The sequence below is a fragment of the Lemur catta genome, chromosome 24 (assembly GCF_020740605.2).
Source record: "Lemur catta isolate mLemCat1 chromosome 24, mLemCat1.pri, whole genome shotgun sequence".
Classification (NCBI taxonomy): Eukaryota; Metazoa; Chordata; class Mammalia; order Primates; family Lemuridae; genus Lemur; species Lemur catta.
Window position 1 is genome coordinate 11,802,054 of NC_059151.1, and position 16,562 is coordinate 11,818,615.

Consider the following 16,562-nt stretch of genomic DNA (forward strand, 5'->3'; position numbering starts at 1 on the left):
TTTGAACTTTTTAATAAAAGACATTCTAGCTGGGGTAAGGGAATATCTCACTGTGTTTTCTTTAATTTCAGCATATTCTGGCAGTACAAATGTTTAGGTTACATATATTGCCTTTGCCCTACCAGAGTCAGAGCTTCAAGCATGTCCATCCCCCAGACTGTGCACGCCGCACTCATTAGGTGTGAATATACCCATCCCCTCCTCCCCCTCCCACCTGCCTGACACCTGATGAATGTTACTACTATATGTGCACATAACTGTTGATCAGTTAATACCAGTTTGATGGTGAGTGCATGTGTTGTTTGTTTTTCCATTCTTGTGATGCTTCACTGAGTAGATTGGGCTCCAGATCTATCCAGGATAATACAAGAGGTGCTAGATCACCATTGTTTTTTGAACATTCTAATGCAGATGTCTTTTTTATAGGATGTCTTTTTTTCCTTTAGGTAGATGTCCAGTAATGGGATTGCGGGATCAAATGGTAGTTCTACTTGTAGCTCTTTGAGGTATCTTCATATTACTTTCCACAGAGGTTGTACTAGTTTGCAGTCCCAGCAGAAGTGTATGAATGTTTCTATCTCTCCACATCCATGCCAACATTTATTGTTTTGGGACTTGTTGATAAAAGACTTTCTCACTGGAGTTAAGTGATATCTCATTGTGGTTTTGATTTGCATTTCCGTGATGATTAGAGATGTTGAGGATTTTTTCATATGTTTGTTAGCCATTCTTCTGTCTTCTTTTGAAAAGTTTCTGGCACAAGAACAGAGACATAGACCAATGGAACAGAACTGAGAACCCAGATATAAAACCATCTTCATATAGCCATCCAATCTCTGACAAAGCAGAGAAAAACATGCACTGGGGAAATAAATCTTTATTCAATAAATGGTGCTGGGAAAATTGGATAGCCACTTTTTCAGTTTCATCATGTTATATAATGATGATTCTTAATCTTTGAAAAAATGCCCTTCCCTTAAATAACCCTATTTCTTTCTTAATCTAATTAAGCAAAGTATGATGCAATGAGCTGATTTCAAAACCTAATCCAAGTTAATTTATGACAAGTGCTTTTTTTAACAATCACATTCCAATAAAAAATGGTTACAAAGTATTAAATGAATATATTTAGGAAATACAATTACCATATCTTTATATGCTATATCAGTTTTAACATGTAGGAGCTAAAGACATTTCTATTCCAACATACAAATCCAAGTATATGTGTTTTCAAATATATAATTACAGCCTTGTAAAATGTAAATTAAGTTTTAAAATATTGCTATTAAGCTCCCTGCTAATTCCCAGGTGCTCATAAGACTCTAAATATTTAGAAAGGTGCATAAGCCTTCATAAAGCTTTTATATCTTCACCAAATATTCCACTTCTGCTTCTATCTGTGAGACGGACCCATGATCTCAGAGGAGGGATGTGTAGAAAGGGAGGCTCCAGGTCATCAGTGCACAAGACAGACCTCCTGCCACTGAGGATCTCAAAACGTCAGGACAGTACGAATGCTGAAATGTAAAATGAGAATTTTTTGTGATTTTTTTCACATCTTTCAAACAAGAATAATTTAAACAATTGTACTTCGTATCTGTTATAGAAACTCTGGTAAATTCTGTAAGTGGAAATCCTTTGGGCTTGATGTCCTCACCAATTAATTTTCTTTTTTATTTTTTTTATTTCAGCATATTATGAGGGTACAAATGCTTAGGTTACATATATTGCCTCTGACCTATCTGACTCAGGGCTAGAAGTGTGTCCATCCCCCAGATGGAGCACACCGCACCCATTAGGTGTGAATACAACCATCCCCTCCTCCCCTCTCCCACCTGCCCGACACCTGATGAATGTTACTATTATATGTGCCCATAAGTGTTGACAGTTAATACCAATTTGATGGTGAGTATATGTGGTGCTTGTTTTTCTATTCTTGTGATGTTTCACTGAGTAGAATGGGCTCTAGCTCTATCGAGGATAATGCAAGAGGTGCTAGATCATCATTGTTTTTTGTGGCTGAGTAGAAGTCTGTGCTATACATATACCATATTTTATTAATTCACTCATAGATTAATGGGTACTTGGGCTGTTTCCAATCTTTGCTGTGAATTGTGCTGCCATTTCATTGTCCATCTTTGATAAGGACATCTGAGCTGATTCTGGCAGCATCAGTATAGCTGCAATAGGCCGACAAGAGAGAAAGATTGTTCAGGCAGAAGGGAAAGCATGAATAAGCCTAGGAAGGTGTGGACAGGAGGGGGTAGGGGATCCAATGTGCTTAGACTCCTTGATGCCTGAGAGACCCACAAGTGTATGAGACCTACTCACCTGGCTTTATCCCCAGAGCCCAATGCAGAGGGTGATAGGGTAGAAGCTAAATGCTTACTTATTACGTTACTAGATAAATTAATAAATGAAAGTAGATTTGGGTTCAATAATACAATAACAAAGGCTCTCAGAGCCATGCTAAGGTGTTGCCATTTGAGGGTAACTTGAGCCTGGCAGCTTAGTGAAGGGCTGACCAGGATGGTAAAGATGCAGGAAACCTGTTATCACGCTACTGTGTGTGCCGGTCCCAGATGATTAGACTGAACAGAAGCAGCGACTGTGGGGGAGCAGAGGGAGGGGCGCTGGAGGAGAAATTAGGGGTCACATGATTGGGGTTCAGCCTCAGTCTGTGTGTGGTGGGCAAGTGGGAAAAAGAAAGACCCAACACTGTGGCTCCTCGTCTGCAAAAGTGGAATCAGTGACATTATTTGCTGAGATGAAATGTCCTGGTGCAGGAATTATGCTGATGACAGTTGACGGAAGTGGGACATTCAAATAGAGCTGTGAGGAAGGAAATTAAATCGAAGAGTTTATGTTTATAAACATGAGGTCAGAAGTCACTGCGCTAAGGTGATAACTGAGGCAAAACTGGTGAGAACAGAATTTTTGTTTCTTTGGAAAACAACCAGGAATTACTTTCAAGCAGGCCAAACTAAGCTATTACTTTTGCTTATCTGAGTAAAGGAGTAGTGGGTGGTTCCAACAGTTTTTCTACAGAAACCCACTGTTTAGTGGCTTAAAAATAATTTAAATGTATGTTCATGATACGATGATCCCATAGGCCAGACCAGATGTAGAGAGGAGACATAACACGGACAAAGCACTCAGCTGAAACGTCAGTGAGAATGTGGATCTCAGATTAAACTACAGTTTCTTTTACTGATAAAACCCAGATCCTTGGTGGGTAATGGATGCTCAATAAATATTATGTATAGACCCAATGAAGGAAATCCCATTTCATCTTATAGACAGGCTCTTTGATTGCTGTTCCAAATCTCCAGGAAGCCAATGTTGTAGTTGGAATCTGAGCGAGTTCCAAATCTCCAGGAAGCCAATGTTGTAGTTGGAATCTGAGCGAATTCTTCGTACTCCACCTCCACCTTTGCCCAACCCTCGAGTCAAGAAGAGCTGTGACTGCAAGACCAGTGTTTACCCGGAGCTGGCCAGGCTCTGTCAGTGACCTTTGGTGCCTGCTGAGAGGACACAGGCTTTGCAGAGTCTGCATCCTGGTGCTGCCTCCAGGAAGCCAGACAACTTACTTACACTACCTTAGTGTTTTTATCTAAAAATGACAAAAACAATACCCGACCTACAAGAATCTGAAAACGTACATTTGAAAAAGCCTCAGGATACAAAATCAATACACACAAATCAGAGGCATTCATATATGCTAATAACAGTCAAACAGAGAACCAAATTAAGGACTCCATACCCTTCAAAATAGCAACAAAGAAAATAAAATACCTAGGAATATATTTAACTAAGGAGGTAAAGGACTGCTATAGGGAGAACTATGAAACACTGAGGAAGGAAATCACAGAGCATGTAAATAGGTGGAAAACCACACCATGCTCATGGATCGGAAGAATCAACATTGTTAAAATGTCTATACTGCCCAAAGTGATCTAAAGATTCAATACAATCCCTATTAAATTACCAACATCATTTTTCACAGATACAGAAAAAATACTTTTACGCTTTGTATGGAACCAGAGAAGACCCCGTTTAGCAAAAGCAATTTTAAGCAACAAAAACAAAATGGGAGGTATTAATTTGCCAGACTTCAAACTATACTAGAAGGCTGTGATTATTAAAACTGCTTGGTATTGGCACAAGTGCAGGGACACAGACCAGTGGAACAGAACAGAAAATACTAATATAAAACCATCCTCATATAGCCATCTAATCTTTGACAAAGCAGAAAAAAACATACTCTGGGGAAAAGAATCCTTATTCAATAAATGGTGCTGGGAAAACTGGATAGCCACATGTAGAAGACTAAAACAGGACCCACAGCTTTCACCTCTCACAAAAATCAAATCACGGTGGATAACAGACTTAAACCTTAGATGTGAAAGTATTAGAATTCTAGAAGAAAATGTAGGAAAGACTCTTACAGACATTGGCCTAGGCAAAGAATTTATGAAGAAGACCCCTAAGGCAATCATAGCAACAACAAAAATAAATAAATGGGACCTGATTAAATTAAAAAGCTTCTGCATAGCCAAAGAAACAGTCACGAGAGTAAACAGACAACCTACAGAATGGGAAAAAATTTTCGCATGCTACACATCAGATAAAGGACTGATAACAAGAATCTATTTAGAACTCAGGAAAATCAGTAAGAAAAAATCGAACAACTCTATCAAAAAGTGGCCAAAGGACATGAATAGAAATTTTTCAAAAGAAGATATAAGAATGGCCAACAAACATATTAAAAAATGTTCAACATCTCTAATCATCAGGGAAATGCAAATCAAAACTACAATGAGATATCACTTAACTCCAGTGAGAATGGCCTTTATCAAAAAGTCCCAAAATAACACATGTTGGCGTGGATGTGGAGAGACAAGAACACTCATGCACTGCTGGTGGGACTGTAAACTAGTACAGCCCCTGTGGAAAGCAATATGGAGATACCTTAAACAGATTCAAGTAGACCTACCATTCGACCCAGCAATCCCATTATTGGGCATCTACCCAGACGAACAAAAGTCATTCTATAAAAAAGACACCTGCACCCGAATGTTTATAGCAGCACAATTCACAATTGCAAAGATGTGGAAACAACCCAAATGCCCATCAATTCATGAATGGATTAGTACAATGTGGTATATGTATACCATGGAGTATTACTCAGCTATAAGAAATAACGGTGATATGGCATCTCTTTGGTTCTCCTGGAGAGAGTTGGAACCCATTCTATTAAGTGAAGTATCCCAAGAATGGAAAAATAAGCACCACACGTACTCACCAACAAATTGGTTTCCCTGATCATCATCTAAATGCACATTTGGGAATAACACCAATTGGGTATGGGACAGAGTTGAGGGCTGGGGGGAGGGGATGGGTGTATACCTACTTGATGAGTGCGATGTGCACTACCGAGGGAATGGACACACTTGAAGCTCAGACTTGGGGGGATGGGGGTGCATGGGCAATATATGTAACCTGAACTTTTGTACCCCCATAATAAGCTGAAAAAAAAAGAGAAAAAGCCTGTTGAGAACTATAAAATAAGAAAGTTTTATAGCATTATTGAAAATTTATGATGAAATTAAAATAGCCAAGATGAAATAAACCTGATATGAAAAAATACATCAAGTCCAAAGGATTTTTTTAAATTGGTTATGAAATCTATGAAGAAGTAATCAGCTATATAGACCAGGCTAGATGAAATCAAACAGGATATGAAGACAACAGGCATATGTGTGAGTCCTGAATTCTAAAAGTATCTTGTAGAGAAAAAACAAGATCAACATAAAAAAACATACCTTTGCCCTGAATAGAGCAGTTCAAATCCTTCTTTGATTTTTTTAAAAGGTAACACGTGGGTTATCAACTGGTCCAGGTCAAATTTCTTTGCCAGAAAATCAGTCACGAGTTTTGGGACATCATCTCTGCTTTTCCAACCTGTGAATAGGCACACATTTCTCTTCAGACTTCACTAACTAATCCTCACATTTTATTATCTTTTATTTGTCTGTTTCTCTCCTGAATTATTACCTTTCCCCATATCGGATTATTCCCAGAAGTGTACAAATAAACTGTATTTTCCCATCTTAGGAAACAATGACCCAAGGGAGAAAAAAAACAACCTTCTCTTGACACCCACCCCACACTTCTTTTTCCAGCGGCCTCATATCTCTGCTCCTATTGCAGAGAAACTTCTTTACTTTAGAAAAAGAATTGTCTCCCACTCACTGTTTCTGCTTCCGGTTCCTTTCCTCTCATTGTCTCTGGAGCCCACTGGGATTAGGATCTTGCCCCAACCTCTCTGCTGCACAGGTCTTGTCAAGGTCATCATCAACCTCAATTTTGACACAGACAATGGGCAATCTCACACTGGTCCTACATGAACTATTGGGAGGATGTGATACAGTTGGTGGCTCCCTTTTTCTCAGTCTGTTCACGTGGCTTCTAGATCATCACTGTTGTTGTTCTGCTCCCTCTCTAGTTCCTCCTTCCAGACATCCTTGTTGGGTTCTCCACATCTCCCAGATCTCTCTAGGACTTGGTCCTTGGACCTTTCTCCTCTTTACCTACATTGACTTCCAGAGTGATCTCTGGCCTCGAGGCTTAACACACTTAGGCTTCTATCTCCATCCTATACCTCTCATATATCCATCCAATCATCGACCTCACATCCCTCCTCAGATGTCTGACAGGCACACAAGCGCAACCTGCCCCAAACCACTCCAGATTTCTACCACCTCCTCCCCAACCTGTTCCTCCCACAGTCTTCTGTCTCAATAAACAATGATGGCTCCATCGTCCCTGTTGGCTGGGCCCATAATCATGGACTCTATTCTTCCTGTCATCCAATGGCTGTCTCAGCCTATTCTGGTAGCTCTATCCTCAGAATACATCCAGGATGTGACCACATCTCACCAGCACCATCACTTTTCCAAACCACCATCACCTCTTTCTTACATTATAGATAGGAACTTCTTCTATGGTCACCCTGCTTGTGCCCTTTGGCCCCATGTAGAATGTTCCACACAGAACAGCCAGAGGGGGTGTTAAAATGGAAGTAAGATCAAGTCCCACCTCCCTCAAAATCCTCTGTGGCTTCCTTTCTCACTCATTATAAAATCCTCAAGCCCTACAATGGCCCAAAGGCCCCAGTGATCTTGCCCTCCGACCCCAGCTGCTGCTGTTCCTCTGTCCTCACTCTGCTGTGACCACGCTGGCCTCACTGTTCTCACTTGCCAACACCCCCTTGCGTTTACTATGCCCTCTCCCTGGGATATTCTTTCCCAAGGTTTCTGAATAGCTCCTTTCCCTTATGTTTTGGCTCAAATGTCACCTTCTCAGAGAGGCTATCCCTGAAGGTTATACAATAGCATTTTCCTCCACACTCCCTGCCCTCCCAGACTACCAACTGCCCTTCCTCTGTTTCTCTCCTTTGCATTTGTCAACGCATGGTGCTCTCTGCATGGACTTCTTTACTGTCAGCCTCTCTACTCTGAAACAAGAGGATTCTCATACTTCCTGGGAGCAGGGACTTGGCAGGTTTTGCCTCTGCTGTATTCCCAGCTCCTGGAATGATGTCTGGTTCTTAGTATACACTCAATGAATATTTGTTGAATAATTGAATTTTTCTCCTAATATCCCTGATTAATCTGTAGTCTCCCCACATCACACAAACAGTTGAAGTGAGGAGACTCGACTTACATCTCTCAGTGTTTAGTTCAAGTCTAATTTACTCTGAGGAGTCTTCTCTTAAAAACTCCTCATCTATAACAACCATCCTCTTGCTTTGTGCTGGAGTAATGTGGAGGAAAGGGAATGAGCTTTGGCATCCCATGGACCAACTTTAAACCCCAACTCTCAACTTGGGAACTTTACGGGCAAAGGACTTAATATTTCCAAGTCTCAGTTTTAATATTCATGAGTAGCTGCCTCAGATAGCTACTGAGAAATAAAAATAACACATTTATGTAAAACTTTTAATATATAAATGCTAAATAACTCTTTTTAGAATTTGTTTTATAATATCTATAGCTACATTTATTTTTATATTGTTTCTTTTTTATTTGTTTTTGCATTCTTCACTAAATTCTATATATCTCTAACTCAGGAACAGTCATTTTTGTCTTCGTTATACTCTCAAGAAATACTTAAATGATTACCATTTTCTTATTTTTTACAAGGCAGACTCAATATTGGAAATGCCTCCTAAGTACCTAGTACAATTTGAGATGAAGGTGCTAGAAAACGACACCCACAGAGGAGAGGAATAAAAGGATTCACTGTGCCCCCTGCCTTGGGGAGAGTGACTTTGGGTCTGTCCTTACTGAAGCAGTAGTAGTCAATGAGCAGTAATCCCAGTCATTCTTGCACGAATCTGAACTGTTCCTATAAAATGTGACAATCCCTTTTTGTTTGTTTATTTTGGTTTTGGATCCAGAATTTTTGCTGATGTTATTGGGAAATGAATGAATTCTATTTTTCATTTGCATTCTTGTGTATGTTAAGAATAATGGATGAAATCAGAACTTCCTGTCACACAAATCATTCCAGTGGAAACACTACCGGTGCCTCTTATGCAGGTGTTTGGGGACCTTGAGGTTCAGATGATAATATTAAAATTGTGCCCACTAATATTAGTCCTAGATCAAGATAAGGAGTAGATAATTATCTTTTGCATTATTGTGGTTACAGTTCCATTTTAGATCACTTCTTACACATCCCTAGAAAAAAAGACTTTTAAGGGAAATGTGATGAGGCCATAGGCTTCTCTCACTTGCCAAGTGACAGAGTGAAAGCCACCAATCCCAGGCCACAGGCTCTGCTGTCCTCACCTCCAAAGACACACCCCTTCCATGTGCGTCCTGTGAAAATCAGCATCGGGTCATAGGTGATCATCTTGGCTGACGGAGGAGCGCCGACTACCACACTGGTCCCATAGTTCATGTGGCAGGATGCCAAGGCATCGACCTGAGTTTAAAATGAAGGAGAATGTTTGGTTCTTATTTTCTTGTCATATCACATGGGCTTGAAATGACCTATGTGCTATAGCAGTTCCTGAAGTTAGCTCAGTTTCCAAGTCATGAAATTAAATTAGGCTACCTTTTGGCTTTCTTGCTTTGAAAAATCCTCAGTGCAACATTAGTTCTTAAACTTCTACACACGTTTTCTCTTTATAGGAGAAAACAATAATTAATGTGGTCAGTATTTGTGGCATTTTCACTGTACCATGCAGTAAAACACAGAGAAACCTGGTGATATTTTCATACCGATAACACCACTTCAGGTAAGCCTTAGGAAGTCATTTGAACCAATCTCAGTTGAATTAAGTATACCAAACCAATTAACACAGTGGATTTTCAAAAAAGTTTAGTTTAAAAATTAAATAACATATTGAAATGTGAGATAAAGGAATTCATTTTCTTGGCAGCATTTCTGAGACTAACTCTATATTTTCTGGTCATTAGTCTACTCAATATTTATTAATAATTTTTTGAATACTTGGTAGATTGTATTAACAGATGTTGGCAGTTTTCAGAGATCAATGTTCATCCATGCATTATCTGGTCATCAATAGTCCCTAGTTAATATAACCAATATTGCACATGACTCCATAAACATACAAGCTAGAATGCTATTTATTGCTATGGAATAATTCCTAATGATTTGCTAGGAAAGGGGTATGGCAATAATAGTGAATTAATGACTACTTATTCCTAAATTACCAAAAGCATTAAAGTGAATTTAATCTGCTACTCAATCTTGAGCAACACTGGCTTTGTCCTATTTTTCCAATTGTCCTTACCCTACTCCAGCCCAGGGCGTTCTAATTCCAGGATCTCTGCACTGGTTTCACAGATCTAAGCTGGGGTATGGTGCTGCTGGCTGCCACGAAGAGGGCATGTTTAGAAAGTTGAAGGCTCATATTCTAAGCGAATTCAGAGAAGTGAAAAGAAACCTCAGGTGTAAAGAGTGAGAAGTTGGGTCTATCAAGGATTTGGGGAAGAGATTGCAACATTGGTAATAATCCCTTATCTTTGGGGTCTCTTCCTTCTCTCTCCTCAGGGAGTCACCTTGTGATGCTTTGTTTGCTAAAGTTCAAGAGATGGAATTACCTGGGCCAAGAAATCCACAAATACAAGGAAGATATCACCTAAAAAAATGTACCTGGAAGAGAGACTACCTTGCCCTCTTGTCATCTGAGAGTGGTATGATGTGATACTTAACTTTGGTCAGGAGGACCTGCCCTTAAGCTTTTGACTTTTAGGCAAAATTGCTATGTGATTACCAGTTTTTGCCTGAGAAACAGATATGTCCATAGTTGATTGTTAGTAAACCTACAGAAATGGATTTTACCTTGTGCATATCTAATAGCCTGCGTATGTTGCGGCTCCCCGAATTCTGGCCCTTACCATGGTTTCGAGACGCCCAATGACCTCAAAGGTATAGCCCACAGTGTTGCCTGTCATTTCCGACAGCACCTCACTGATAGGCTTGGAAGAGTCCTTGGGGCTGAGGCACTCGGTGGCTCCTACAGCCATGGCTTTCTCAAATTTGTCTTTGTTGAGGTCAATCCCGATGATCCTGGAGGCACCAGCCGACTTACAGCCCATGATGACAGATAGGCCAACTCCTCCCAGGCCGAAGACAACACAAGTAGAACCAGGTGCAACCTGTGGAGAGAAATGTTCCCGTATATGTAAGCAGTAGGGTCCAAAAGCGAAACCTGCAAAGTGCTTCTAGTGCTATGAATTCAGAGGATCACCGTGATGTCAGCTAGGACTGAATGATTCATTCTGATGACAATGCACAAAGACAATGTGATTTATAGTGAATGCCTATTTTCATATGCCTGTGGCTTTGGTCCCTTAGCTTGCCCTTCTGGGGGGCTGGAGTCTGAGTAGGTGAGGTCAGTCATGTGGGTGCTCATGTCTTGATTGACTCCCAGTAAAAATCCTGGATATTAAGCTTGAAGGAGCTTCCCTGGCTGACAACACTTGGCATGTGTTGTCACAAATCATTGCTGAGAGAATTAAGCACTGTCCATGCAACTCTACTGGGAGAAGACAACCAGAAACTTGTGCCTGATCTCTTCTGAATGTTACCCTGTATGTCTTTTTGCTTTGCTGATTTTAATCTCTATTCTTTTATGTTAGTAAACCATAACCCTGAGTATAACGACTTTTGTGAGTTCGTTGAGTCTTTCTACCAAATCATCAAAAGTGAGGGGAGTTTTGGGGAGCCTCAAAGTATCCCCCTATTGAAAGTTTGGCCTATTTTTACATAGGTAAACACAAAAATGTATGTTCATTCAAAACGATTTGTCTTAAGACATGCTTCCAGGAAAAAAGTGTATCTAAAATTGGTAAGTATCTTGGTTAGCAGTATGTGCATCAAGTATTAATATGGCGCCAATATGTCAAGTACACTAAAAAAATGACAAAGAATAATGTACAACTAGATCCTACATCCCCCCCCTCCTTTTTCTTCGACCTCTATATTGGCAGAAAATTCTTCCTGGAAAGGCTCAAGGAGACTCTGGGAAGGAATGTTCTATGTCTGAGATTTTGTCAAGGAAATTTAGAAGCAAGTGGTAATTAACATATTCTACTTGCTTCTTTGATTTCATAAGGGTAATCAAAAAATTTAGTTGAAATATTCACTCTTTAAAACTCATTCACTTAGCAGGGCATGGTGGTGCATGCCTGTAGTCCTAGGTACTTGGGAGGCTCAGGCAGGAGGATCACCTGAGCCCAGGAGTTTGAGGTTGCAGTGAGCTCTGATGACACCACCTCACTCTAGCCTGGGAGCCAGAGCAATGCCCTATCTCCAAAAAACAAACAAACAAACAAACAAACAAAACTCCAAACCACCTCATTCATGTTTTTATGTTATAAATCACATTTTATGAATTGAACTGTATTGCCTCCAAAATTCATATGTTGAAATTTTTGCTCCCAGTATCTCAGAATCTGACTTTATTTGCAGGAAGGCTGTTTATAGAGGTAATCAAGTTATTAATAAAATGAGGACATTAGAGTGGGCCCTAATATGATATGACTGGGGACCTAATGTAAAGGGGACATGTGCACACAAGAACACATAGAACACATGGAAGGCGATGTGAGGAGACACAGGGAAAAGACAGCCATCTGTAACCCAAGGAGAGAAGCTGAACATATCTTTCTCTCACAGCTCTCAGAAGGAACCAACCCTGCTGATGCCTTGATTTTGAACTCTTGGTCTCCAGAACTGGGAGACAATAAACACCTCTTGTTTAAGCTGCTCAGTCTGTGTTGCTTCACTATAGCAGCTGTAGCAAGTGAACATACAAACACTGGTATTTATTTTTTGAAAGAAAAAAGATGAAACTTAGCTGTAAATCTAAATTTTAGAAATTAAACATGAAGGATACATAGAGGAAACAAAAATCTAGATAAAAATCTAAATAAAAATCAAAAATTTTAGGCCGGGTGCAGTGGCTCACGCCTGTAATCCTAGCACTCTGGGAGGCCGAGGCGGGTGGATCGCTCGAGGTCAGGAGTTCGAGACCAGCCTGAGTGAGACCCCGTCTCTACTAAAAATAGAAAGAAATTATCTGGACAACTAAAAATATACATATAGAAAAAATTAGCCAGGCGTGGTGGCGCATGCCTGTAGTCCCAGCTACTTGGGAGGCTGAGGCAGGAGGATGGCTTAAGCCCAGGAGTTTGAGGTTGCTGTGAGCTAGGCTGATGCCACGGCACTCACTCTAGCCAGGGCAACAAAGCGACACTCTGTCTCAAAAAAAAAAAAAAAAAAATTTATTTCCACTGATTTAGAAAAAAAATTTCTAACTCGAACTTTTCATTTTTCTTCCAGCTGGTTTGGCATCATGTAGAAATCACCTGAACACGTGATAGGTTTTCAAAACTTTTTTTTTCCAAAAATATTCAGGATTCCAAGAAAATCATTTTTTAAAAATTTAGGGAAGAGAGAAACTCGCCTACTCTGTTTCTTACCTTGGCGGTTTTAACAGCAGCCCCGTATCCCGTGGAAAATCCACAGCCGATCAGACAGACCTTCTCAGGAGGAGCTGAGTCATGAATCTTAGCTACGGAAGACTCGTCCACCACCGTGTACTCAGTAAACGTGCTGGTGTTCATGAAGTGATAGACGGGTTTGCCCTTGCATGTAAATCTGGTAGTGCCATCAGCGAGGACTCCACGGCCGGTGACACTATTGGATACACCAAACACACATATGAGTTAATTCAGTTCAAAAATCAGCACAGGAACAATGTGAATGACATCAGAGCAAAAACGACTGAAACCTACTCGCTCCTGATACAGAGGTTGCCGTCCGGGTTGCAGCAGACATTGCATTCTCTACACTGTGGCAGGAAGAGAGGGATGACTTTGTCACCTAGGGGAAAAACATCATGATATAAGGTGCTGTGCATTAAAGTTAAAACATGAAACAAATAAATGTGAATTGAGCCCATACTATATGCAAAAATTTCTTTAAAGTAGTCCAAGATTTATAGACACCATAAGGTTTGCTTGCTGAAGGTTGAGATTTTGCCAAATGAAACATCACTCAGTACACTCCATTCTCCTTTTATCCATCTCCCTGAATTGTGTTACAGCTCACTGTAATAATTCCTAGCATGTGCTATTTCCTTACACAGAAGAATCAAAGCCCACTTATGTCAGACTTGTGACTTGACATCCATATACCTGGTTTCACCGTAGTGACTCCTTCTCCAGTGCTCTCTACAACCCCAGTGGCTTCATGTCCCACAATTACTGGAAACTTAGACGCCATTGCTCCTTTTATCACGTGGTCGTCTGTGCGACAGATTCCTGTGGCCAAAATCTGTGTTCAAAGACAAAAACATTGCACCAACAAGCAACCTGGTCATTTTGCAGTTGGCAGAATCATTAACTTGTTCTTGAAGACATTATAGCTGTGTATTCATTATGATTGCCAAATGTAATAGGGGTGACTCTTAGAAGATTCTGAGCCTAAAATCAACCATCAGACAAGCTCCTTTTCTTCAAGAAATGTGCAGTGTTGCTGCCTCTTGCCCTACGTTGAATCTTGGTACCTTTCTGTAGTCAATTGATGCTCTTGTGGAGGAACCAGGATGCAGATGTTCCCACGTGATTGCCCAAAAGTAGATTTTTTAGCTTGGCCCTCCTAGGACTCTCTTAACGAAGGGTAGAGGAAATGGGGTGCAAGAAGGTAATTGAGGAGCAAGGTCTTACCGCAGTGCTCAGGTAAGAGGAGAGGGTCAAGGAAAGAGAGCCAGCAATGCCTGCTCAACAACTGGGATCCAAAGTACAGGTCAGTCTCTGTCCAAGGGACTGGGGGAAACACTCCAGGAAGTTGTAGTTTCTCCAGACATGGATGAATTCCTCATTCTTTATGAAACATAATCTGAACACAATCTGACTCCCAGAAGATTTTAAAAGAAGTCAGTAGTCATGATTATTAACCGTTTTTTATCAGACACTAAATCAATCAAAATCCAACAAATGAAAGCTTTAATAGAGTAGATTAGCACTGTTGGTTTTTTAATGGGTAATGAACTCGTTAATTTCACATCCAGCACGACCAGATCCTTGAGAGTATACAAGAACCTGTAAGAGAGTTAATATCCCAAACTTCAGATACATCCCCTTATTTAAGAATTCAACCTCACCACAGTGATATACTCAATGCAGGTGGAATAACATTTTAGGCTCCTGTACTCCAAGGCTCTTTCTTACCTTAATGCGAACTTCTTTAGCCTTTGGTGGGGCAACTTCTATGTCCTCAATGGAGAAGGGTTTATTCTGTTCCCATAGCACAGCTGCTTTGCATTTTATAACCTAAGAAAATGGCCAGTGTTATAATGGATCCTAATTATGTCTTTATATACAGATTCCTCATATGATATTAATGTGGGAAGAAGAGTGCATATAATGCTATAATTTTCCCAGAATGGTTTTCATCCAACACTAGAATTGTAAACCTTATAGATCATCTTGTGTGGCCCTTTGTTTGATGTGTGAGAAATGCAGCCCAGGGAGCCCAAGGACTGATGCATGGTCACACAGCACACGGGATGCAGGGCTGGACCAGATCTGAGGTGCAGTTCTCCCAGCCCACTGATTTTTTTTCTTTTTCCTGATGTTCACATAATATTCCAATAAACCAGACTCTTTTGCTACAGTTTCAAATGCAATAGACTAACAGAACTCCCATCTGTGTATTATTTATTCACAGAGGACAAATTCATAAAACAGAAAATGCTGCTGGTTTGTGTTTGTAAGAATTTAAACCAGTGTTTAATTGCTGGATATAGTCATATGGCAATGGTGAAGAAATGAGACAATTGGCTTGATAAAAGAAGAAGGGAACTGTGAATGTCATAGAGTGTATGGACTGTGACCATAGCTCCTGGGTGACTGGATTTGTGGATCTGTCTTTACATCTCTGCATTTTTTTTTTTTTTTTGCAGCAGCCTAGTTCTTGCATCGGGCAGGTCTTTTTTTTTTTTGAGACAGAGTGTCGCTTTGTCGCCCTGGCTAGAGTGAGTGCCGTGGCATCAGCCTAGCTCACAGCAACCTCACACTCCTGGGCTTAAGCAATCCTACTGCCTCAAGCCTCCCGAGTAGCTGGGACTACAGGCATGTGCCACCACGCCCAGCTAATTTATATATATATATATATTTTAGTTGGCCAGATAATTTGTTTCTATTTTTAGTAGAGACAGGGTCTTGCTCTTGCTCAGGCTGGTCTCGAACTCCTGACCTTGAGCGATCCACCCGCCTCGGCCTCCCAGAGTGCTAGAATTACAGGCGTGAGCCACTGCGCCCAGCCTATCGGGCAGGTCTTGATAGTATGACAAGTTCAAGCTTCTCATCTCATAGAAATGAAAATTAGGCGTGTAGTGACTGGCCTCCAATCCCTCAACTGGTTTTGCTAGAGTTAATCCATTAAATCGTATCACTAAGATTACTGAATTCTGACACAGAGAGAGACAGAGAGAGAAACTCTTTCCATTTTCTTACTCCCAAATCTGTCTATAACTCCTATAAAATATTTTAGTTAATTTGTTTAGATACAAAATGAGATATCCCTCATCTTACCAACTAATGCAACATTCCTAGAGATTCCTTTAGGTGGTTAAATGACTTTTGCAAAGAGATTAAATGTAAGAAATGTTATAATGGAAACAGATGGGTGGCTGAAAGCCTTCCAGTAACTCAACTTAATATTCACCCTCTGCCTTTCTAAGGAAAATGATGTGGATCAGTGTAATTTTATCCAGTGTTGAAGTTAGAAACTTTACACCGCCTTCTGAAACAAACTCCAGGTGGATTCATAGTTAAGGTTTACTTTTAAAATCAAACTTTTATCAATCAGTGAAAATGTAAATATCATCATGGGGGCATGGAGGAACTTCTAAGCTTAGTATGACAGAAAAAAGTCATAAGGAAGCAGCTTCTAAGAACGCAAATTTTGTGTGTTGAGAAACAGTAAGTAAATTTTCCAAATTGAAATCAAGT

General features: G+C 40.3%; 1 protein-coding gene across 1 annotated transcript in view; it reads right to left on the reverse strand.

The window, feature by feature from the left end:
- Positions 1-896: 896 nt before the first annotated feature.
- ADH7 (alcohol dehydrogenase 7 (class IV), mu or sigma polypeptide) overlaps positions 897-16,562 on the reverse strand; it is a 32,112-nt gene continuing 16,446 nt past the window's right edge. Inside the window, exons 2-9 of the mRNA XM_045536876.1 lie at positions 14,778-14,879; positions 13,743-13,881; positions 13,341-13,428; positions 13,026-13,242; positions 10,437-10,697; positions 8,859-8,994; positions 5,826-5,964; positions 897-1,517 (exon numbers count right to left, since the gene is read on the reverse strand). Of these exons, the coding sequence (XP_045392832.1) occupies positions 1,493-1,517; positions 5,826-5,964; positions 8,859-8,994; positions 10,437-10,697; positions 13,026-13,242; positions 13,341-13,428; positions 13,743-13,881; positions 14,778-14,879 (1,107 nt within the window). The 3' untranslated portion in view covers positions 897-1,492. The remainder of the gene's footprint in view (positions 1,518-5,825; positions 5,965-8,858; positions 8,995-10,436; positions 10,698-13,025; positions 13,243-13,340; positions 13,429-13,742; positions 13,882-14,777; positions 14,880-16,562) is intronic.